The 24,338-nt window shown below is 44.4% G+C and overlaps 2 protein-coding genes, 3 non-coding genes and 1 pseudogene across 6 annotated transcripts in view; 4 read left to right on the plus strand and 2 right to left on the minus strand.

The window, feature by feature from the left end:
* Positions 1-4,751: 4,751 nt before the first annotated feature.
* LOC116912687 lies at positions 4,752-6,163 on the minus strand (annotated as a pseudogene).
* A 932-nt stretch (positions 6,164-7,095) lies between these two features.
* On the plus strand, positions 7,096-14,051 carry Rpl5 (ribosomal protein L5). Of its 2 annotated transcripts, none has more exons than XM_032915959.1 (8): positions 7,096-7,219; positions 8,357-8,426; positions 8,514-8,629; positions 9,706-9,840; positions 10,133-10,335; positions 10,662-10,839; positions 13,160-13,245; positions 13,895-14,051. In XM_032915959.1, exons 1-8 carry the CDS (start codon positions 7,217-7,219, stop codon positions 13,992-13,994), a joined length of 891 nt encoding a protein of 296 aa, XP_032771850.1. In that variant the 5' UTR covers positions 7,096-7,216; the 3' UTR covers positions 13,995-14,051. The 2 variants fall into 2 exon arrangements, with proteins under 2 accessions (XP_032771850.1, XP_032771849.1); XM_032915958.1 differs by having other exon boundaries at positions 13,157-13,245; positions 13,895-14,050.
* On the plus strand, positions 10,501-10,594 carry LOC116912945. Its single transcript, XR_004389513.1, has one exon. It is a non-coding gene; the product is annotated as a small nucleolar RNA SNORD21 (small nucleolar RNA).
* LOC116912948 lies at positions 11,140-11,271 on the plus strand. The gene has a single exon (XR_004389516.1). It is a non-coding gene; the product is annotated as a small nucleolar RNA SNORA66 (small nucleolar RNA).
* Positions 13,301-13,430, plus strand: LOC116912951. The gene has a single exon (XR_004389518.1). It is a non-coding gene; the product is annotated as a small nucleolar RNA SNORA66 (small nucleolar RNA).
* Positions 14,052-14,713: 662 nt separating the features above from the next.
* Dipk1a (divergent protein kinase domain 1A) overlaps positions 14,714-24,338 on the minus strand; it is a 71,786-nt gene continuing 62,161 nt past the window's right edge. The window contains exons 3-5 of the mRNA XM_032915960.1: positions 20,297-20,404; positions 17,655-17,831; positions 14,714-16,281 (exon numbers count right to left, since the gene is read on the minus strand). Of these exons, the coding sequence (XP_032771851.1) occupies positions 15,469-16,281; positions 17,655-17,831; positions 20,297-20,404 (1,098 nt within the window). The 3' untranslated portion in view covers positions 14,714-15,468. The remainder of the gene's footprint in view (positions 16,282-17,654; positions 17,832-20,296; positions 20,405-24,338) is intronic.

Raw genomic sequence — 24,338 nt, forward strand, 5'->3', positions numbered from 1 at the left:
GAGGGACCCATTTTCTTTCCTCATGTCCTAGTTCACACTCGGGTCTGAGTCAGTGAGATCAACAATAGATCAAGAGAGGCCAGTGAAAGCCCAGCACACATGGGGATTGCAAAGATGTTTTTACATCCTGCGATCTTTGGAGTCTGTCAGGGTTTCCAGGAAGAACTTCCCTTTGATCCGGGCAGGAGGAAATCATCTTGTTCTAGCCTTGAACTTTACAAAGCCATACACAGAAACAAATGGAAAAATCCCATTATTATGTTGGTCACAAAACAAAAGCAACACATGATTAAGGCCACGCCTCACTGAATACACTGTGAACCAGAAACTCCAAGCAATTACCCTAGGGTCGATACCTTCTAGACACCAGGAAAATGCTAACGCAAATTTCTTGTGCTAAGTCCTCAAAACAGAAGGCAATTGTGTCTGAAGGTCATGAAGACTTTGGTTTCTGATGTTGCTGACATTTGAAAAATGCTTTTTTTTGTGCAGTGGGGCTTGAGTAATACATTTTTTTAACACAAAAGAAAATTAAATTATGGAATTCTTTTTTACAATGTGAATGCGAAATAGGTTTGTTTAAAGTTCCTTTTGTTTTGCATGTTTGCACAAATGTGCTCCTCCTGCATTCATCATCACAGTGGTCCATCTGAAGAGGATGTCAGATTCCCTAGAACTGGAGTTAAAGACCATTGTGAGCTGCCATGTGGGTGCTAGAAATAGAGTCAGTAATCGAGTGCTCCTAACTGTTGAACCGTTTTCCCATCCCCATGGAAAACATTCCTTTTTTTTTTCTTTTTTTTCAAAATTTTACTTATTTATTATATATATAAGTACACTGTAGCTGTCCTCAGACACACCAGAAGAGGGCATCGGATCTCATTACAGATGGTTGTGAGCCACCATGTGGTTGCTGGGATTTGAACTCAGGACCTCGGGAAGAGCAGTCGGTGCTCCCAACCCCTAAGCCATCTCTCCAGCCCCTCCTTTTTTTTTTTAAAGATTTATTTATTTTATTTATATGTGAGTACACTGTAGTTGGTCTTCATACACTTCAGAAGAGAGCATCCTATTACAGATGGTTGTGAGCCACCATGTGGTTGCTGGGATTTGAACTCAGGACCTCTGGAAGAGCGGTCAGTGCTCTTAACCACTGAGCCATCTCTCCAGCCCAGGAAAAGATTCTTGTTTTTTTTTTTTTTTTTTTTTTTGAGCTGGGGACCGAACCCAGGGCCTTGTGCTCGCTAGGCAAGCGCTTTACCGCTGAGCTAAATCCCCAACCCCCCAGGAAAAGATTCTTAAACGATGAAGTGTCACAGCTAAGTAGCACAACCCACTTCTGTTGGTTTGTTTAAGGCAAGATCTCTAGCCCCGAATGGCCTTGAATTCCCCATGTAGCCAGCAGATGGATGGATGGATAGATAGATAGATAGATAGATAGATAGATAGATAGATAGATAGATAAAGATGTAGTCAGAGGCCTCTTTGAACTTCTGATCCACCTGCCTCCACTCCCAAATTCTGAGGAAAAAAAAAATATATATATATTCACACACACATATATACACATACATATCCCCCACGATTAGTATGTTACTGGCAGTGGAACATACTTAAAATTCATTTTTCTGAAAAGAATGATTTACTATTTGAGCATCTTTATTGCCTTGCTAATTAATTTAAGCTTAAGTGTGTGTGTGTGTGTGTGTGTGTGTGTGTGTGTGTGTGTGTGTGTGTGTTTATACAGAGGCTGTACGAGTGTATTGGGTATCTTTCTCTATCACTCTCCACCTTATTCTTTTGAGGCAGAGTCTCTTACTGAACATGAACCTGAAACCAGGTATGTTCTCAAGCCTGCCTGTAACCTCAGTACTGGGAGGGGAACAGACAGAAAGACAAACGGCATTTGCTGTGTACTAGCCCAGCTTCCTCGCAAAGAGGGGTGGGGAGAGGCAAGTACTACAATGAGCTGTAACCCCAGTCCTAAACGTTCATTTCTTACTTGTCTCCATGTTCTAATTTCTGGTTCCAGATGCATTCCTTGTGTTAAAATAGCTAGAGTTAATTTAGACTTGATGTGAGATATTTTAGAATAGTGAAGAGATATTCTAGAATAGTATAAGAACACCAGGCTGGGGAGATGGCTCAGTAGTTAAGAACATTGGCTGCTTAACTGTGAGGATTTGAGTAATCGAGTCAGCTTAGATAACAAGCCAGGCATGTTTCAGGCATCCTGTAACCTCAGCACTGTTGTGGGCAGAGACGAGAAGATAAATGGCATTTGCCAGGTGCCAGGGCAGCCAAAACTTTTAAGGTTCAGGTCAATAAGAACAAGGTTGAGAATGACAGAGGCAGGCACCCGATGCCCTCGTACAGCCTTTATGTGTGTATACCCATGCATACACTCACGTTCATACATAGAGCAAGACAGTAAAGGTTCTCAGAGAGCAAATCAGTCTTTTCAGGAAAATGAATTTTGAGTATTTTAGTATTGCTTGCTCTGAATTATGTCAATACAAGTGTTCAAAGCCCAAAGAGATCTGAATTTTAAAAGGAATTCAATTGATTTGGGTATGGTGATGTCCACAAGTGGTCTCGGGACTCAAGTAGAATCAGAAGGCTCCTGTAAGTTTGAAGCCAGCCTGAGCTGCACACGGACACCTATCTCAATTCAGGGACAGGGCCGAGGTGGCTCGGCAGATGAACACACTTGCTACCCTAACCCCTGATGACCCGATCTTGATCAGCAGAACTCTGATAGTGGAAGGAGATAATTGGGGCTTGCAAGTTGTCTCCTGACTTCCACATGCCTGCTGTGGCACAGACAGTGCAGCCCTTAAAAAATAAATAAATGTAAGAAGAAGAAGAAAAGCGGAGAGAGAAAACTCCTTTTAGTACCTTTGAAAAGTCGAGATATAAAGATATATAAACATGATCTGAACTAGTTAATGTGCATGTATATATATGTAGGTAAACATTATATACATGCATATGCAAATGTACTATACATATGTTTTGTGTGTGTGTGTGTGTGTGTGTGTGTGTGTGTGTGATTCTCAGAACTCAGATTGAAGCTACCCATTGACAGAATGAAATGGAGATTTTGTGAAGTGGGTGTGGTGTGGTCAATCTTCCCCACCCCTCCCAGCTCTTAATGAATAAAGCTGATATACTGTTAGTATATCAGTATTAGTATGATATACTAATGTAAGGAACTGCAGCCATCATGCATGATAAGTTAATATGATAATTATGGTTTGAGTATATTTGCCTTTCAGAATAAAATCAGGAGCTGTAAAACTGAAAGCCCATGTAAGACAGCGGTTTTCTTTTTCTTTCTTTTTTTTTTTTTCTTTTCTTTTTTTCGGAGCTGGAGACCGAACCCAGGGCCTTGTGCTTGCTAGGCAAGCGCTCTACCACTGAGCCAAATCCCCAACCCCAAGACAGCTGTTTTCAACACACAACCTTTTCCCAGGGGTCATATACCAGGTATTCTGCATATCATTGTTACATTACAATTCATAACAGTAGCAAAGTCACAGTCACGAAGTAGCAACAAGGTGATTTTATGGTTGGGGAGTCACAACAGCATGAAGAATTGTATAAAGAGTCACAGCATTGGGAAGGTTGAGAGCAACTGTGTAACAAATTCTCCTATTGTGCTTAGATGGAGAAGATTCTTCTGGCAAAGAAAATCACTTCTCTTGGAGAACTAAGGATTATTAGCAGTCAAAGCTGGCCAGGAATCAGTGTTGTGTGTCTAATGATCTCTAACTGCCGTCATTAACAATTTTTAAATTTCTGTACTGAATTTTTAAGAGCTTGAAATTTGTATTTTCTGTAACCAAAACAATATTTTTCTTCCTAAATAAAATAATTATGATCGGAACCCATGGGGGGAGGCTTGATAGTCATCATAATCAGGGTTTCTATTATTGTGATGAAATATCATGACCAAAAGGCGAGTTGGGGAGGAAAGGGTTTATTCACCTTTGTGCTTACACCTACACAAGGGAAGTCAGGACAGGAGCCTGAGATAGGAGCTGATGCAGAGGCCAGAGAGAGGTGCTGGCTCGTTCTGCTGCTTTTTTATAGAACCCAGGACCACAGCCCAGGGATGGAACCACCCCACAATAGCTGGGCCCTCCCCCATCAATCACCAGGAGAAAATGCCCTGTGACTGGATCTCATGGAGACAATTTCTCAACTGAATATCCCTCCTCTCTGATGGCTCTAACTTGTATCAAGTTGAAACAGAAAACCAGCTAGTACAATAACTGAACACATTTTTTTTAAAAAAAATTATTACTTTTATTTTATGTGCATCAGTGTTCTGCCTGCATGTGAGTCTGTGTGAGGGTGTCAGATATCGGGGGTTCGGACAGTTGTGAGCTGCCATGTGGGGGGCTGGAAAACTTCCAAGATCTGAATCATCGAGAGGAAGGAGCCTCAGTTGAGCAAAGGCCTGCATGAGACCCAGCTGTAGAGCATTTTCCCTTGATTGCTGCTGCTGTCGCTGCTGCTGCATACTACAAACTATCTGACCCACACACTTCCAGGGGATTCTGCCTCAGCACGGAACTCACCACAGGAGTGCCGCATTACAGATACATGCTCCATGCCTGGCTTTCCATAAGGGTTCTTGGGGTCTGATCTCAATGCATCAGGTTTGTGCAGCAATCACTTTTATCTGCTGAGCTATCCATAAAAATACAATTTTTTTTCCCAGTTTTCAATAATTTTATACAAAGTCACAGTATTTGAACTTGTAGAAAACAGGGTGGGAAGGGCTGGGGTGCAGTGTCAGCTCGGGAGGTGTCCATTGTTTCACCTTTGAGCGCATTGACGAGGAAGGCATCCTGGTATTCCTTCATGTACTGGGATTCATCCAGAGAGAGGGAGTATGCGCGCTTGATGTCATCCACCAGCACCTCTGTGCCCTTTTGTTTCCGGCACACCAGGCTGGCCGCCGTGATGAGCTGGAGGTCTCCAGCCCAATGCGGGTTAGCACTGTGTAGGCGTCCTCACTCATCTCCACATCTTCCTCCTCACAGCGGATGCGCAGAATCTGCTTGGTGTCCTTCTCACTGGAGGGCGATGTTGACACAATGAGCAGAGCGTCTAGCTGGTCCATGGGGATGCCGTGGGGACTTTGGTACCTGGTGCCTCTGATCCCAGTGATGCCACGTTTGGCGGCCATGATAAGGACGGGCGCCATGTCACTCTCCAGGGCCCGGCTGAGGAAAGAGACACTCTCAATGTCCAGCATGTGGACCTCGTCGATGAATAGCACCCCAGGGATAATCTCCGCTTTGCCCTCCTCCCTCCTCTCCGCCACCTCGGCATTGATCTGTTCTCGGACTTCTGACTTGATCTCCCCAGTGTCTCCTGAGAAGAGGGCTAAGAAGCCCTGAGTGTGGGAGTTGATGACCTCAATCTCATGGAGGGACGCGGTGTGTACCACCTCCTTGCGTTTTTGCAGCTCTCCGTCCGGGCACAAACTTGGTCTGGGAGCCATCATAGTCTCAGGCATGTGTGAAAAAGCGGCCCAGCTTAGAAATCTTGCCAGTGGCCTTGTCGATGGTGATTACGTCCCCGGCCTGGACCTTGTCCTTGGTCAGGGACTCGATCATCTTGGTACACAGATCGTAGATAGTCTCCATCTCCATGGTCTTGAGAGTCAGTTTGCCCACCTTGAATCCGTGCCTGTGGCTGGCCGGTCAATCTGGATCTCCACCACTTCACCTTCAATGATCTCTGTCTCCTCCTTGATACGGACACCAATGGAATGGCAGAAGGCTTTTGTTAGAGCCTCGGTCTTGCTCATCTCCAGAGAAAAGATCTCACTGCCTGCGATGGCTGTGAACGGTGTGTCCGGGCCCAGTGCCTGGGCCATGCCCATGGCAATGGCTGTCTTCCCAGTGCCTGGCTGGCCAGGGATGAGGACGGCCCGCCCTGCAATCTTCCCTTCTCAGATCATCTCCAGCACCACGCCAGCTGCACACCAGGCAGCTAGCTGCCCCACCATGCCCTGGGAAGCCTGTCTTGGTTCCAGGGCATCATCCAATCCCAGGCCCCGGATGTGGGCGTGAGCGCCGCTTCGCCTGATTCTTGTCACATCACGGATCTCAGGGACTTTGGTGGTGACTGCTACGGTTGCCATGATGCACACCAACCCAAAAATACAAATATTTTTAAGGAGTTCTACTGCCCCTGCAAAATCAGAGTACCAGAGTCATAAAATGCTATTGCCGAAATAATTGGGTACACAGAATTTGTTTGGGGAAGCAATTTTCAAATTGCATTCTCATTGACTTTATAAAGCTCTCGACCTTTCATGTGTTTAAATAATTGTTTGCATTTATTTTCCCCCCTCAGATATCGTGCAGCCCAGCCTGGCTTCCAATTCACCATGTAGCCCAGGCTAGCCTTGCACTTTGTGATCCTTCTTCCTCTTTTTTTTTTAAGTGTTGAGGCTGCAGTACTGAGCAGCGCACCCAGCCCTAAAAGGAAGCCACCTGAGGAAGGAGACTTTAAAAAGCTAACTAAGAGTGATGGAGGTAGTGGTGGGGCACACTGATAATGTCGGGAATCCCGGGGACAATGGAAACATAAGGCAATAGGAGAGTGCAGTGGGTTTTGTTTTGTTTTTTATCATGTAAACTAAGAACTTACTGGAGGTCAGTACTGAGAAGTGCTGGAGAATGAAAAGTATGCGTGAAGCAGATGCCAAGATGCTATGTAAAGGCGGCGGAGACTCTCCTAACTCATGCTTGAGGCTCTGAGGCTGGTCTTCCTAGCAGCCCTGTGTGCAGGGAATTCCGATATATATATATATTCCAGAGGTGAGTCAAGACATAGGCAAATTCATTTTATTAAACTTAATCTTACCCCTTTTTGCTTAGAAAAAAAAATTATATTCGTGTGTGTGTTCGTACGCGTGCGCGTTTAAAAATGTCCTAGCAACAAGCCTGTATTTCCTTTTCTCATCTTGCTTGCGTGTTGAGATGAGAAAAATCTGACATTCGTCCTCCGACCGGCAGGGGGCGATAGGCTGCGCACCCTGAGGCCTCCAGCCACTCTCTTTCCCACGTCGCTTGCGTCCTGGAGGTGCTACATACTGCGCATGCGTACGCGACTCCGGTCTTTTTCCCCCTAGCGCGGCCGACTCTGCAGGTCTGCGTGGAGCCGCAGTTGCGGGTCTCTGTTCCGCAGGATGGTGAGTGGGCATCTGGGTCTCAGGCCCGCGCGTGCACGGGGGCGCCCCCTCCTCTCGCGGATGCCCATTCGGGGCCCGCTCGTGCGGCCCGGGGGGCAGATGGCGTTCGATTCCCTGCTCTGCGGCCGCCGCTCCAGCGTGGCCTAATGGCTGCCGGGTGCGAGCCGGGGGAGGGGCCGCGGCGGAGGGTGCCCGGGACGTGGCTTCCGAGGCTGGCCGCTGGCCGCAGACTCCTCCGGGATCGTCAGGAGTCGGTGCTGCGGAGGCCGGAGTCCCTCGGCCGCGCACAGGGCCCTGAAGCCGGGAGTGTCTGTTGAGGTCGTGGCGCCGCAGCGTCCGGGAAGGGAGTCCGTGTCATTTGGGATGTGGCTGCCCTTGGCTCTACCTGGCCAGGGTCTGGACCTGTTTTCAGTGTTTTGCTGGAACCGGACTGAGTTGGGGTGCGGTTCTTCATGAGCGGGGAGTAATTGCAGATCGTACTGGCCTGCTGAGCCCAGTTTAGGCAGGAAGTCAGCGTAGTGCGGTTGTCGGCACAGATTGGGTGCGGTGTAGGTGATACATCCCAGAGGGCTGGCGTGGGGATCGGTTGGTACAGGACGTGGAGGATTGTTTAAAGATGGTACGGGAATGTGTTTGTGCCCGTGAGTGTAGCGAGGAGCCTGCAGTTGTGGAAGGGAGAGGGCTGAGGCTTGCTTGGGCCATCTTTGTGTGTTTTTAGACGCTTCGTTGGGTGTACTTGGCGAAGAGAACCACTGCAATAGCAGTTCTCAATCTGGTTCGCGACCCATCTGTCAGATATTTGTATTACGATTAATAACTACGAAATTACAGTTAACGAAGCAGCAACGAGATGTATAGTTGGGCCTCGCCACAGCATGAGGAACTAAACGTGTTAAAGGTTGAGAAGCACCGCACTACAGCGATACTTGTTAACAGTCAGTTTAGAAACATGCTGTAAAAGTTGACGGTCGTAATGATTTGCTTCTGAAACTTAGGCATTGTAATTTAGTGCTCAGAAGCTACCAAATGCTAGGTCATCTTGGGCTACATAGTGACAGACTGTCTCAAAAGAAAAGTCAGGGAATGAATGAAACAGTCACCAAAGCACTGATCTTTTTTTTTTTTTTTTCTTCAAAGGGGTTCGTGAAAGTTGTCAAGAATAAGGCCTACTTTAAAAGATACCAAGTGAGATTTAGAAGGCGGCGAGGTATGACCAACTTTTCCTGTTTGAGTTCCTGAAGGATCAGCTTCGGGGTGGAACATTTTCTTGTTCAAATCTTTTTTTTCCTTGCAGAGGGTAAAACTGACTACTATGCACGGAAACGATTGGTGATCCAGGACAAAAATAAGTACAACACACCGAAATACAGGATGATAGTTCGTGTAACGAACAGAGACATCATCTGCCAGGTGAGCTGTGTTTTAGGCTTGAGCAGTGCGATCAGACCCACAACTCATAGTAACTATGGTAGAGATGATTTTCTTGTAGTAGATTTAAAGATTGCAGTTGTGGGGGTGAGATTTGGAAAACCTGACTTTTCATTTCGAATTTGGAAGAAAGGCTGGAAAACCCGGCTTATGTGAATACTCTCCCATTTACCATAATCTGCCATGTGCTGTCTTATGTTATGGGCTTGTGTGACATTTTATTGATTTAAAAGGGCTGGTAATTGTGAGGCTCATCTGTAATCCAAGCTGTTTCTGTTTACTGTTTAAATAGGTTTTAAAATGTACAGAAACATCTTCTACTGTGAAAGTCCTTTAAAAAAATTCCTGTATTCAGGGCTTTTACAGTTAAGGGCGATGCTTAGCTGAAATTTGCTGACTGGGAGACAGATGCAGTTGCTTTTTGTGCAAATTTGTTGACTACAACGGTGGGGTTGTCTGATGTTCTGATAATAAAGGATGAAGTGTCAGAGACTTGGTTAAATTTAGCTCAAAAGGTACTTTCAGTAAATGAGTATTTTCTTTGGTGGGGAGGTTCAGATCATTGTAACCAACCTTGGCTGGCCTTGAATTCACAGCTCTGCCTGCCTCTGCCTCAGTGCTAGGATTAAAGGTGCCCTGTTTTGAGATGGGGTCCCAGTGTATGACCGAGGCTGACCTGTAATTTTTGTAGGACAGGCTAACCTTGAGCTTAAAGATCTACTTGACTTTGACATTTTTTTTGGAATCTTGCAATAGAGCCATGAGCTCAGGCTCTATTCCAAGATATCCCCCTCCCCAGTTTGTTTACTTTTAAAGGCACCTATGATTTCACCAGCTCATCAGCCTTAAATAGTTTCAGTATTTAGAAATAGCTATTATGATTGGTTCTGACATGCTGTATGTATTTTAGCCATACTTTTCCCCCTAAACCACTATGTAATGACACCCACACAGATTAATGTTCGTTGAGTTGTCTCTTCTCCCCACATCTTGTTAAAAGGTGGGACAAGTACTGTAGAATTGAAAGCAACACATTAATCTGATTTTTCTCACTGCAGATTGCATATGCCCGTATAGAAGGGGATATGATCGTCTGTGCAGCATATGCACATGAACTTCCAAAATACGGTGTGAAAGTTGGCTTGACAAACTATGCTGCAGCCTATTGCACTGGCCTGCTGCTGGCCCGCAGGGTACGTACACAGTATCTTCAATAAGGTGCCTATGGCTTCAAAAGAACATCAGTTGTTGGCTTGTGGCTTGCAGGGAACATGGTTTTGTCAGTCTGGGAAGCAAGCAGTTGTTTGTCTTACCGTTGTTTCTGGATCAGTGTAGACTAGCTGGCTCTAGGTAGGCAGCAAAGACCCAAGTACCTAGATCAGACTGAAGAAATGTGGAAGGGGCCAAGTTATTACGTTGTTTTGACATGAATTACGATTAGTGGCTTGACTACTGAGACTTTTATGTTGCCTTCTCTGTGCATAGCTTCTGAATAGGTTTGGCATGGACAAGATCTATGAAGGCCAAGTGGAGGTGAATGGAGATGAATACAATGTGGAAAGCATTGACGGTCAGCCTGGTGCCTTCACTTGCTATTTGGATGCAGGTCTTGCCCGAACTACAACTGGCAATAAAGTTTTTGGCGCCCTGAAGGGAGCTGTGGATGGAGGCTTGTCTATCCCCCATAGGTAATAAATAGTATTAAGGTTTCTGTCTTGACTCCATGTTGAGATAGAAAGCACTGGCAGCAGCCTAGCCCTCTGGATGCTTGGCATCAACCGGATGGCTCCAGCACAGGACTTCTGAGATGCCGTGGGGGAAGCGAGTGTGTTTGTGGAATTCAGAGAGGAGCTGCTAATGATGATACCGCACTAACTGAGCAGTTAGTAGTTGGTCCTTTGATTGCATATGATGTAATCATTGTTTCAAGACGGGACTGATGGCAGCTCCTGAAGTGAATTCCTGGGAGTGTTTAATTTCTTGTCTGTATACTAAGGTGAACTTTTCATTTTAGTACCAAACGATTCCCTGGCTATGACTCTGAAAGCAAGGAGTTCAATGCAGAGGTGCACCGGAAGCACATCATGGGTCAGAATGTGGCAGACTACATGCGCTACCTGATGGAGGAGGATGAGGATGCGTATAAGAAACAGTTCTCTCAGTACATCAAGAACAACGTGACTCCAGACATGGTAAACATTTACCTGAACACGCTGCTCACTTACAGAAAAAACTGCTTATTCTGTTTAATAAGGGGTTGTAGTCTTAACATGCGTTTATTTCACGCTGTAGAACACGTTAGATGTGGCTTTGTAGGTAGGTAAAGGTGGCTACTAAGCTGCTGCTGCGTTGGAGTGAGGTTGTGTACTGGTCTGGTGGGAAAGGGTTTTTAGATGCTCATGTACACGGGCTTTTAGCATTTAAAGTCTGGGCAAATGGGTGTGGTCGGAGTGACTCCTGCATTGCCTGCTGCATCTTGCTGGTCAGATTCTGTGCAAACTCGATCACTAGCTGTGCATGATGTGGCAGCAGCTAAGGGAACCAGGTTTGCTAGAGTAATTGTGGTGATAGCAATGTACCAACCTCAGAAGCTACTGAGGTGCCCATTCTGTCCCAGTACAGTCTTCCCTCTCTCTCTTTTAATAAGAGACTTTTTGTTTTGTGGGACAGGATTTCTCTGTGTAGTCCAGGCTGGTCTTGGAAATCAGAGATCTGTCTGCTTCTGCTAGGATTAAAGGTGTGCGCCACCACCACCCAGCTTTGGGAGTTGAGCTGGGGGCATGGGGGAGGGGTCAATTCCCCTGGATTTGTCTAGGGACTTTATTACCAGGGCCACCTTTGAATTTAAGACAGTCCTGACTTAAAGGCTTGAGTTGCTGTACCTACTGCACTTTGGTTTTGGGATGGTATGAAAACTTCATTTTAAAGTTTATTGAGCTCCTTGGGAGCTGTACTGGTTGTTTGCAAAAAAGTAGGGGTGGGGGAAGTAATTCGAGTTTGATACTGGAATCTATCGGCTCTACAGTTTCCTGTCTAAAGTGGAAATACGTCCTGTGGTCTGGTCTGTGTGTGCTCTGGGCATCACCTACACTAGACTCAGCTTGACCTCTTGAAAGGAAGGGAGCCATGGACAGCCTGCTTCACTGCTGTCTTCCGGGATCTTGTGCTGACTCCTCGTGTCGTGCTTGCTCAGAACAGGAGGTTCTTGGGCTTCACACCTTATCACATGCTCATGACTGCTTTTCAGCTAATGCTTTTTATTTCGTGGTACTGAGGATCAAATCCAGGGTTTTCTATGGAGTGAAGCATCAGTGCTCAACCTCTGTAGTTCATTTTATCTGGTGTATTCTGTGTAGCTCCTGAAACCTCCTGTTTCTCAGCAGAGTGAATAAATCCACGGCCTCATCTGCATATGCGAAGCTATCATCCCATCCTCTCTGTTAGGAAGAACTGGGATGTTAAATTTTTGCAGTTTTCAGACTGATAGCGGGTTGAAGGAACATTCTGTCTTACTGACTACCGGGGTCACTGTTCTGAGAGTGTGAGGAAATCTGCACTTCATGGGGACTTGTCTCTTAGGGCATGGAAGGGGATTGAAATAGTTGGGGCCTGCAATGCAGTAAACGTTTCTGCATTATTTCCTCTTTTCCACCTCCATGTTGAAATGAATCGATTTAGAAAGCTGGGGTGTAGACACTTTAATAAGAGCTTGCCAGGTATCAAGCTCTTGGCACTCCTGTTCTTGAGCACCTATATACTTCAGGGGGTTACAGCCTTGAATTTTATTTTTTAAAACAAACTTTAGAACCAAGATTCCAGTAACAAAATCTAGTCAGTGGGGAGAGGGGTGGCTTTGTCAGTTTAGAGACCATACAAGCTGCCACACACTAAAGTACTACTAGAGTATGGAGTATGTCTCTAGTGCTGGGAATTGCTTTAAAAGGCCTGTCACATAAGAGGGATTGTAAATCTTGGATATATGGGATGACAAAAGAAATAGCTGTTGCCCAGTTTGGTGAGATACCCCCTCATGCCCTTGGCCTCAGTGGTCAGTGTGTCCTTATGTCCATATAGTTCATGTCTTTTGGGCATGCACCTTCTCTTGAAAGAATTTAGGTTGGTCAGTAGACTAGAGAGTGTGGTGTAGTTGTACATAAATGGGCTTGTAGACACCAGGAGTGGTTGCCTTCCTTAGGAATACATGCAGGAGGGGTTGGGATTAGCTCAGTGGTAGAGCGCTTGCCTAGCAAGCGCAAGGCCCTGGGTTCGGTCCCCAGCTCCTAAAAAAAAAAAAAAAAAAAAAAAAAAAAAAAAAAAAAAAAGGAATACATGCAGGTTACTCATCCTAAGCAGTGAGATCTAAGGAAAGGGCGGACTCTACTTGGGATTTAAGGATGTAGCGTTGGCTTAGTTAAGGTCTTGGAGAACTGACAGCAGGTGAACTGTATGTACCTTAATAATAGGGCAGGTGAAATGAAGGCAAATACTGTTTGCTTTGCTTTGTTCCAGATGGAGGAGATGTATAAGAAAGCTCATGCTGCTATCCGAGAGAATCCAGTCTATGAGAAGAAGCCCAAGAGAGAAGTGAAGAAGAAGAGGTGTGTGGTTTACCATTCTCTGGGAAAGAAACCTGCATCTTGCTGGTCAAATTCTGTGCAAACTCGATCACTAGCTCTGCATGATGTGGCAGCAGCTAAGGGAACCAGGTTTGCTAGAGTAATTGGTGATAGCAATGTACCAACCTCAGAAGTTGCTGAGGTGCCCATTCTGTCCCAGTACAGTCCTACATAAGCTACCTATATGGGAGTCTTTCTTTGCCTGCATTCATGATCTGCCTGAATTCATAACATTTCTGCCTCTACCTGACAGTGTGAATACTGAGCTTATGGTGTGGGCCATCATGCTCAGCTGAGGTGGCTTTTGAGTTTGGAGTAAACAGAATAGCCAGTGCAGTTGAGTACCTGGATTTAGCTCAGTGGTAGAGCACTTGCCTAGCAAACGCAAGGCCCTGGGTTTGGTCCCCAGCTCCGAAAAAAAGAAAAAGAAAAAAAAAAGAACTTAATACGGGCACTCAGGAGGTTGAGGCATGATTGTCACAAGTTCAAAGCCACCTAAAGGATATCTAGGAGAACCAGGTCTTCAGATAATCAGAGTTTCAGCCTCTATCCAATTACAAAGGTCTTGTCATTTTCTTTTTCAGCTGAACTTGAGAGATACTCCTGTCTTACTCCTTACTTTGTTTTGTAGGTGGAATCGTCCCAAAATGTCTCTTGCCCAGAAGAAAGACCGGGTTGCCCAAAAGAAGGCAAGCTTCCTCAGAGCTCAGGAACGGGCTGCTGAAAGCTAAAGCCATTTTCTATGAAGATTTTTTCATAAAGACAATAAACATTGATCAAAGCAGCTTTTTCTGTGTTAAGCTGTTATTATGAGACTAGGAAATAGTGTGAAATTACAAAAGCAAAGGAGTAAATAGTTTAATTTATTTTACCTTTTGTTGTTGTTGTTTTTGCACCATGGCATGCCTCTGCTGGGAGTAAGGGCAAGTATCACCACACATAGCTGAGATTGTTTTGTTTCTCCTCTAAAAAAGTTGTTTTGTTTTGTTTTGTTTTTTAACTGGGAAAGGCCAGCTTACATGGGTTCCTGTAAAGCTCATGAGTGTTTCTTGGGATTCTAGTATTTCTGGAAGGAGTCCTTGTCTTTCAGACTTTCAGATCTGATAATTAGCAGCATGATCATCAGGACATAGTTCTTCATTTATTACAACCAGTTGATTAGTGGGAAGAAAGTACCTCAAGGTCAATCTTGAAAGTGAACCAACTGGTGCTAATCCTTGGCTTTAAAGATTTGAGAACAACAATGGAGTTTATGGTGTGGGGAGAAAGGGAGGACTGGGACTTTTTGTTTTTGTTTTTTGTTTTGTTTCATTTTTATTGTACATGCCAGACCCGAATGTACAAGAAAATAACTTGAAAGGGTCAAATATTAAACCTTGCCTATCAGGTTCATGTGGGAAAGTACTAGGTGATATATTTATGCCTCTTAAGAAATAGCCCTTCATCCACAAGGAGCAAGAACTCTTGCTGATTTATTCCTATCTTCCTTGGTCTGTCTCAGCTGAGGCAGTCTGCATCTGTAGCCTCTGCCTTACAGTGTCAGGTAAACAGTTGACTGCTGGTCTACATCCCCAGCCTAAGATAATGTGCATCACTTGTTGACACTATCAGAGCTTCAGGATAATGAATTTCAGATGCAGTGATAACTGCATGTAGAATGTATGCTTGAAGCTAAAAAGCCATTCAGCAGTGGAGCCATCTGAAGGTAAAATGTGTAAGTATACAGTAAACCATGCTATATTAACTGAGCTTTAATAAACGAGTCCTTTGAGTTTACCTGTGTAGCATTCTTTGTGTTACTGTGCAAACTTTTACCATGCTAAAACATTAGTAAGTCCATGTATGAATGTCTTTGTTTAGACAGCAGCTTCAGTGCAAACAATGTCCAGCAATGGGATAGATAGGTTGACAACCTACAGAACACTCACTATGCAATGGGATTGGCTAACACCTACAGACCACTCACTGTATGCAATGAGGCTTTTCACAGCATTAATTTTTTTAAAGTCAAAATAGTTAACAGTGAATATACTTGTGAACTTGTAAAAAGGCAGGAATGAGTTTTGGACATCTCTTGGCTCTATACCTGCCATCACTGTCATAACATGCATTTAAAACGACTCCATAGGCCCAGAGGAAAGAAGTCATTCTTTTAAATGCTCAATCATAAGTAGATTCTCAATAGTGGTAATAGTCCAAATTTTACTAGGAGTCATTTGTGTAGGAAATTTTCTTCCACAATAATGTCTTCAGGTTATTTAGTATCAAAGAGTGTTCCATTTCCATTTGATTTGCTGTGATCTTGAGAGCAATACAAGAATAAAGCTGCTTTTCTAGTTCTTCCCGGATTTCGCCTGGAGCACCATGCAGTAGGTAGTCTTTGAGTAACTGACAAGCTTTTGCCAAGTTTGGTTGTATTACTTCTGAAGTGCACTTCATTGTACTCAGGTCACAGCTAGTTCTGCAGTCTGTACCGTAGACGCAGTCCAGGTCAGACTCACAGTGGCGGTCCTTGATAAGTTCCTTTAGGTTTGTCTCTGGCACAATTTTCCTCATATCCACCATTTTCAAGTCATATTTTTCATTATATCCTAGGTTTTTGGCACTGGTGTCACACATGAGAAAGTTTCCATAAGGGCCATGGAAAACATCCTCTACAAATTCTAGAAGTCCTATGGCTATCTTGGCTTTTCTGGGCCATGATGGTGTGAACAACTGATCCATGCTCCTTCTGAACCCAGATGGGATAAAAAGTTCCATAACCCATGGAAGACTTATTCCATACAGAGAGGTATATTCAACACTTTCCATCACATAGAGATCACCACAGAATCCCATTAGTTTGGGGGTATGTTCTTTATCTTGAAGTATTACCATCAAGAGAAACTCATTCAACTGGAGAAGTGCCCATGCCGACTTGGCTTCTCCTAGGGACACCTGGCCATCTCTGTCTCCATCAGCCACTGTCAGGATGAGGTTAACCAATTCAGAGAGGTTTCCTTGGTCACCTAATTTTGCCTGCCAAGACAAGAATTTGTTGAGTTACACAGACTAGAATTAGGATCCTAAATTCAAAGCCAGTCTGTTTAACTTAGCAAGTAAATCCAAGTCTAGAGTTCTGTGGGTGAGGGTCCTCCTGAATTTAACTCCTGGTCTAAAAACAAAAAGCATCTGTAAAAGAATCAGTTCTAGGTCATACCACAGTGCTAGCAGTTACCTTGCCACTGAATAAAAAAGAAAATTTATGGGGTTGGGGATTTAGCTCTGTGGTAGAGCGCTTGCCTAGGAAGCGCAAGGCCCTGGGTTCGGTCCCCAGCTCCGAAAAAAAGAACCAAAAAAAAAAAAAAAAAAAATGTCCCAAATAATAGGGGTGTGGTGTCTGTGCACATGTGGTGTACTATGAACTGTTGTGTGGGTGGATGTTGGCAGACAACTTGTAGAAATCTGTTCCCTCTTTCTACCATGTGGGTTCTGGAGATTAAATTCTAGTTAAGACATTTGGTGGCAAGTGAATTTACTTTGAGCCATCTCCCTAGAATAAAAAGTAAATTATTTCTAATACTATTTTTGGTTTTGGGTGTTTAAGTTTTCTTTCTTTTGAGATGGTCAAATGTAGCCTAAAGGGACTCTAAACTAAATTCCTGATTCTCTTCCTTCTGCCTTCCAAGTCCTGAGATTATATATGTACATCACAATGGATTTCTTTAGATTTAAATAATTTCAAGTCCAATGTAATAGTGCACACCTGTATTAATCCTTGCTACTCAGAAGGCTGAGGCAGGAGGATACTTTTTCAAAGCCAGCCTGATCAATTTAGTCTTTTTCAAAATCAGTTAAAAAAAATAATAAAAAGGGCGGGCTAGGGATACAGCTCAGTGTCCCTGTCTGTCCTTGCTTTGTTCCCCATATAAGAGGAGAGGAATGGACAGGAATCCAGGGAGATAGAGTACACTAATTTTATTTCACTATTTTGGTTTCAGATTTATTGATTTATTTATACAAGTGGTGTCACATTATAGTCCAGGTTGGCCTGCCCATCTGGCTTCAAACTTAAGGCAACTCTCCTACTTCAGTCTTCAAAGCAGCTAAGAGTACAGGAGTAAGCCATTGTACCTGGCTCTGTATCAGGTGAATGTCAAAATGCACAGCAACCTAAGACCCCCTCAATTCTAATAATAACTATCGTAAATAATCTAAGACCCCTCAATCTAATAACTACAGTAAATAAAAAAAAAAAGCTGAACGTCCTCCAATTGTTTACCTTTCTCTGGATCATTTCTTCCAGACCGTCTCTCATGGAAATAAAAGGCTGTCAGTCAGCGATGTGAGGCTCTGCCAGCCCCTCTGTAAGGGACGAGGCTTCATTCTGAGGTAGCGCTAGACGGACTCACCTTAAAGAGACTGTACACCATTTCTTTGAATTTCTGTACAGTAGTTCCCCTGGTTGGTTTATCAAATAGCACTATTTCTTTTCTTGGCTCCAGTTCAGTTCCAAAATCAAGATGAAGAGCTTGTTCCATTTGACACTTCACAACACCTGGTAGATTGTCCCAAACTCCTAAATACATCTTTGTGAAGAAAAGCATAAGTTATGCACATATGAAAGGAAACCGCACAAGCATACAGCAGAATTTTTCAGGTCCTCTATAAAACGTAAACAAGCACTGTACCTCCCAGCTAGATCTGTGACTTTATTTTTACCATTATGAGGCAGTCCACTGTGTAACCCAGGCTCATACTCAAATCTTGCCTTAACCTCCTGGGTATACACTAGCATACTCAGCTCCTGACTTTATTCCTGAGTGCAAATCTGAAGTATTCCCAAAGTATTTCTTCTTAAATGACTTTTAAAAGATAAACAGAAGGCTGGAGAGATGGCTCAGTGGTTAAGAGCACTGACTGCTCTTCCAGAGGACCTGAGTTCAATTCCCAGCAACCACATGGTGGCTCACAACCATCTGTAATGAGGTCCGATGCCCTCTTCTGGTGTGTCTGAAGACAGCTACAGTGTACTCATATACATAAAAATAAATAATTTAAAAAAGATGAACATAATGCATTTAAAAATAAAACTGGAAGGATCCAAAAGCAAGGCCCAATATGATCTCCTTCTCTAGGCCCTAGTTCAAGGGGGCATTTTGTGCTTTTGTGCAATGCTTTTTGTGCAGCTAAGATTTAGGGCCCCCCTAGGATGTTTAGGCTGGTGGCAAATCATGGACATTAAGTGGGTACTTATCAAATTAACATTATGCAGTATTTACTGCATTTTATTCAAGGCTGAGTTCCCCACAAACAGCCCCTAAATGGTGTGATGAGCTTGGAGTAAAGTCAACGTTGTAATGGAAACTCAGAGGATAGATGTGAATACAAGGGATGTATGAGGGACTTACAGACAGCAGAGCAAGGAAGTGTCCCTGCTGGACTTGCTGGAGCCCCAGATCCCACATGCCACAGTGTGTCTGAATGCCGAACAAGAAGTGGTGGGGCTGACGCTGACGCTGACCACGCCAGTCTCGTCCTCTGCCTCATCCCTCCATTTGGGATGGGAATGGCTTTGTTAACAAAGCCCTCTTCATGGCTCGGACAGTGTGTAAATGATGGGGAAAGCAGACTAAGAAACCTTTGTTCTGTCTCCTTTGAGGCAGTCATTATGCAGGTGAAGGCTCGCACAATTTAGACCAAGGCCATGACTGGACAGTAAAAGAATAAGGCAGGGACAACGTCTTTGTAGGGAGGGAGAGAAGGAGAAGGAGGGAGAATCAAAATGGAGACTGAGAAAGAATGACCCCAGGCCCGGGTGATCCTGAATTGCCAAGGTAGCTGGGATGGATTTCTGTAGGCAAATTTATCCTATCTAGGTGGGTGGTTTATATCCTTATGGCTGTATTGTGTGGATGTACTGTACATTGAGTATTTAGCATATAAATCTGGTTGTTGGGTTACAGTTTGTTGAGTCTTGATATTACTGGGTAGCTGGGACCAGAGTTCCCAGCTGGCCAGGATTGGCCAGGGTGACTAGCAATGGGAACAGAGAGACCGCTAGGGCCGGAAGATAGCTAGGCTAACATGGCATGGTGCCTCACTGAAGCCAGCTGTTGCTGAAATAAATTAATGTTGGTTCTATATGGCCCTACAGTACCAGAATCAATACCAGGGAGTCACTGCCCTGTCCAAGATTACCAGGGGACAATGGTGGAGTGGTGATGCATGGGAACCAGTAGTGCCCCTTTCTTAACTATACCACAACAAGAGTCTTTCTAGGTAGGTCAGGATCACCTTGAACTCACTGAGTAGCCCAGGATGACACTAAATTTACAACAGTGCTCTGCCTCAGTCTCCCAAATGTTTCAATTACAAGCATGTAGCACACACCTTGCCTAATAAATACCTACTGAATGACGTATCAAACCTTACAAAATGGAAATACATAAAAGTCCTAAAGCTTCATTTGATTCAACAATTTTTAGTTATGTATATTTGAGAGGATGTGTTTTGTCTTTAAGACAGAATTCTCCCCCCCCCTTCCTGGTTTGCCTGGAATTTGCTATTTATATCAAGCTGGCTTCAAACTCAAAATCCTTCTGCTCCAGTCTCCTGATATAAGTATCCCTCTGCTTCAAAACTTTTAGGAAAATATTATTTATTTAGTGTATGTGAGTACACCGTAGCTGCTTTCAGATACACCAGAAGGTGGTATCAGTCTACAGTACAGATGGTTGTGAGCCACCATGTGGTTGCTGGGAATTGAACTCAGGACCTCTGGAAGAGCAGTCGGTGCTCTTAACCACTGAGTCATCTCTCCAGCTCCCAAACTTTAAGAATTTTTTAATAATGCTTTTTAGTTTAAGAGAAACTTAGAATTTACTAGCCAGGTAAAATAGTACAATACTTTAAACACAGCTCTTAGAAGCTGGAGGCAGAATGATTAAGAAAAGCTACAGCCACAGAGAGAGGCCAGTCTGACCTATGTAAGACAGTTAAGACAGTAGCAAAAACCAATGATTAATAATGATGACAACGGCCAGATCCATACCTGGTTGTTGGGCTTGGTGGACAGACATTTTCCAAAGTACAGTGTTTCTGTGACACAGAGGCTGTTGCATGCAGGCCCATCAATAACTCCAGTCTTGTATTTGTCACACTGGGAATCAGAAATAAGAAGGTGGTAAATGCTCATGAGTAGAAATATCTGAAGAGTCTGAGTGATTGATAGTTACTCTCAAACCAGGCAGTGGCGGTGCGTGTGCCTTTAATCCCTGCACTAGGGGAATGGAGGCAGAGGGGCAGAGGCAGGGGCAGAGGCAGAGGCAAGGGGATCTCTATGGGTTTGAGGCCAGTCTGGTCTACAGATCGAGTTCTAGGACAGCCAGGGGAGGGCACACACACACACACACACACACACACACACACACACACACACAGAGAGAGAGAGAGAGAGAGAGAGAGAGAGAGAGAGAGAGAGAGAGAGAATTTGGAAGTATTCTTTCCACTTAACCTGGTCTGAGGCAGTATGGTTTCTACTCCTTCCAAAAGAAAAGTACTATATTTTTTTAAAAAATGGTTTTGAATTTTAATTAAATTTAAAAGTTCAAAATAACAAAATATGGGCTGAGGGGGCTGGAGAGATGGCTCAGTGGTTAAGAGCACTGACTGCTCTTCCAGAGGTCCTGAGTTCAAATCCCAGCAACCATATGGTGGCTCACAACCATCTGTAAAGAGATCTGATGCCCTCTTCTGGTGTATCTGAAGACAGCTACAGTGTACTTATATATAATAAATGAATAAATCTTTAATAGTGTACTCATATACATAAAACAAACCTTTAAAAAAATACAAAATAACATTACCTTGGTCATTCTGGCATCCTTGAACTCATACAAAAACAAGAAAAAGAGGAGAAGAGAAACATTTACTCTATCTCTGATAAAAATTATGTTTGAATCTAGGTGTGGTAGTATGGGCCTATATTCCCAGCACTCATGAGTCCAAGTCAGGAGGATCTTGAGTCTAATGACTACAGCAAGGCCCTGCCTCAGAACAAACAAAAATATATTAGTGTAACCCTAAGCACAATAAATGAGGATGATCTACTACTACTACTACTACTACTACTACTACTACTACTACTACTACTACTACCACCACTACCACCAATGATCTACGTAATTCAAAGATTATGTCAGAGCCCAGAAGTAGTTGAGATTAAATTCCCACTGAGACGTCAGACCAAGTTGTCAAGGCACCAAGTAGAAGCTACAGCTCAGAAACCAAACCATCCTCCTGGCTTAAAAGGTGTAAGGGACACAGCTGTGGGAATGTCCCAGAATTCCACTTGCCTTCAACAACGCAAGGCTAAACAGCAAAATCCTTAAAGTGTTATCTTGTTGGAGGCAGGCAGTGGGGACTGGAGCTGGAGGGGCTGTGGTAAGCGTCCTGCAGCGTCTGGGGGGAACTAAGGGGAGCCAGCCTGTCTCTCAGCCTCATCTTCTCTTCCTCACACACAACACACAGTCACATGCACACCAACTTCACCTCTAGTTTGGTTTACAGCCTGGCTGTTTATGAAGGAATATGAAAACTGCTACCAGAGAAAGAGAATATCCTGGAACTGCTGGGATGAGGCGGAACAGAAAGAGTGCTGTGAATTCAAAGGATTTACTGACGCCCCTTAAATCAGACTTCGAGGCATCAAAAACAACAAAACAGAGGGGATATAGAATAAGCTAATGGAATTTAGAAAGTAAAGGAACAAAAACCTAGAAGTAAAAAGCCACATTATGTGGATTGGAGAGAGGGCTCAGTGGTTAAGGGCACCTGCTGTTCCTATAGGGGACCTGGGTTCAGATCCCAGGACCCACGTGGTGGCTCACAGCCATAAATAACTCCAATTGTGGGGGGATTTGACCTCCTCTCTGCTTCCACTGAATGCTCATGGTATTCAAAGACGCAGGCACAGATACTTACCCATTTTATTTTAAAAGGTAGTGTGGGAGAAAGGATAAACAAGGGTAAAAATACAGGAAGACCGAAGATACTATATTGAAAAAACTGAAGAGAATAGGAACTGAGAAAAAGTAAAAACAACTTGAGATAAATCTGTAGATGATATGGAAGACCGAAGTTGCATGCTGGGAGCAGTGGTGCACCCCTTTAGTCCCAGCACTTTGGAGGCAAAGGCAGGTGGGTCTCTGTGAGTTCCAGGACAGCCAGGGCTACCCAGAGAAAACGCTGTCTCATTTAAAAAAAAAAAAAAAAGATGCACAGCAGTGCACATGCTGGGGTTTGCAACTGGAACGCGCCCCCCAGCCCCCACCGCTGCCAAGGCTCATGCACTGAAAGACCGGTCTCCAGCTGGGCTGCTGGGCAGTGGTGTCAGTCAGAAAGCAAAGCTGAGCTGTGTGATGGGGCCGCTGGGTAGAGCCTGTGAAGGATGCTCTGTGCTCGCCCTTCCTTCTCCCCAAGCCTTTGCTTCCTGGCTCCTTCACCAGAGGCTCCAGCCACCATACAGTTCTGCCTTTTGTCAGACCCATAGCAGTGGATCTAGACAGGCATGAAGCACGTGGCATGAGCCCCATGAACTTTTCTTCCTGAAGCTGGTTTTTCTTGGGTATACTGTTACCCACCCTGACAGAAAGCTGACAAGAACAGTGGAAAAAAAAAATTCAGTGTAGATTATAAAAGCTTCATTTTAATCTGCAGATAGGAAGGGTATATATCCTAAGGAGAGGTGATGTGAATGACTCTTGTGACAGGTGCCTTGACATTTACTGGACTTCAAAAATGAATACTCAGGACTGTGGATATCAATGTATATGAATGGAGGAACTGAGCATGGCAGCCAGTTGGAGAGCGGGTAGGGATGACAGCATCCTTGGCATTGATTTGGGAACTGCTGATGCAGTATTGCCGTGCCTGTGTGGCCACAGTGTGGCAAGTGCTGCGATCATCTATTGTCTTGACAATTCTGTCACAGAACTTATTTATTGCCACTTCCACTGTAAAGTTAAGGGAATAAGTGTCAGTTAAGGCATTTTAAAACGCCAGGATCCCAACCCAGGCTGCCTGGCTCCCCCCCCCCCCACTCCTGTGCAGACTGTGGTGCTCCGGGCTCCTGACACATCCTCCCACTACTAACAGCACTTGGTGCAGATCCCTGTGAACAGGGCTGGTCCCGAGGAAAATGCTACTACCTGGAGAAGTGGCCTTTAGTTTTGGGACAAGCCTTGGGCTGTGCCCTGCTTTCTCTGTTAGCTCTGGCTGTAACTGAGAGTGTGGAGTCCACCTTCACAGATGGAACAAAGCAATCCAGTCCCTACTGCAGGTCTGGGAGGCCATGCGGGTACAGCGATGCTCAATGCCTTTCCTTTGTGAGATTTCTTAGGAAATGTGGGCATCTGCATGGTGCATGTGCTTGGCAGCAGATGACCGACTGACTCACTGGCTCCTTTCTTCCTGATGCAGGGGGGTGGGAGCCCTGAGGCAGGTGAAGCCTCCTGAGGCAGGTGAAGCCTACTGCAGGGACTGTCCACAGAGGGATTTAAACCATGCAGACCACACATTCTCTGATCATGAATGAATAAACAGATTGGAAGGAAAACAAAAGTCATCCCCAACGGCTGCCACTCCCAAAAAGATGAAAATAAAATTTACTGAAAGTCTATGTGGGAAGAAAAGGAGGCTGGGCACTCAGAGTGAGAGTTCACTAGAGCAGCCTGAGCTACAAGACGACTTTGGGCTAGCCTGGGCTAGAATAAGACTCCATTTTTTTTAAAGATTTGTTTATTTATTTTATGAGGGCATCAGATCCCAGCCACCATGTGGTTGCTGGGATTTGAACTCAGGACCTCTGGAAGAGCAATCGGTGCTCTTAACCGCTGAGCCATCTCTCCAGCCCCAGACTCCGTTTTTAAAGAGGAGGTGGAGAAGGAAGATGAAGAGGGAGGAGCAAGAACGATCTAAAAGGAAATTTTAAAGTAGACTTGAAAATGAAAATGCAAAATATTTAGAATGAAACAACAATTAAAACTTGTAGGAAACAGCCACCAGCATCTCTGCGAGGGGAATTTACAACTCCA

The sequence above is a fragment of the Rattus rattus genome, chromosome 11 (genome assembly GCF_011064425.1).
Source record: "Rattus rattus isolate New Zealand chromosome 11, Rrattus_CSIRO_v1, whole genome shotgun sequence".
NCBI lineage: Eukaryota > Metazoa > Chordata > Mammalia > Rodentia > Muridae > Rattus > Rattus rattus.

Excerpts from the sequence above, each read along its gene's own strand:
- Rpl5 (XM_032915958.1), top strand. Across the intron at positions 8,427-8,513 it reads GAGATTTAGAAGGCGGCGAG|AGGGTAAAACTGACTACTAT; the intron begins GTATGACCAACT and ends TTTTCCTTGCAG. Across the intron at positions 10,336-10,661 it reads GGCTTGTCTATCCCCCATAG|TACCAAACGATTCCCTGGCT; the intron begins GTAATAAATAGT and ends TTTTCATTTTAG.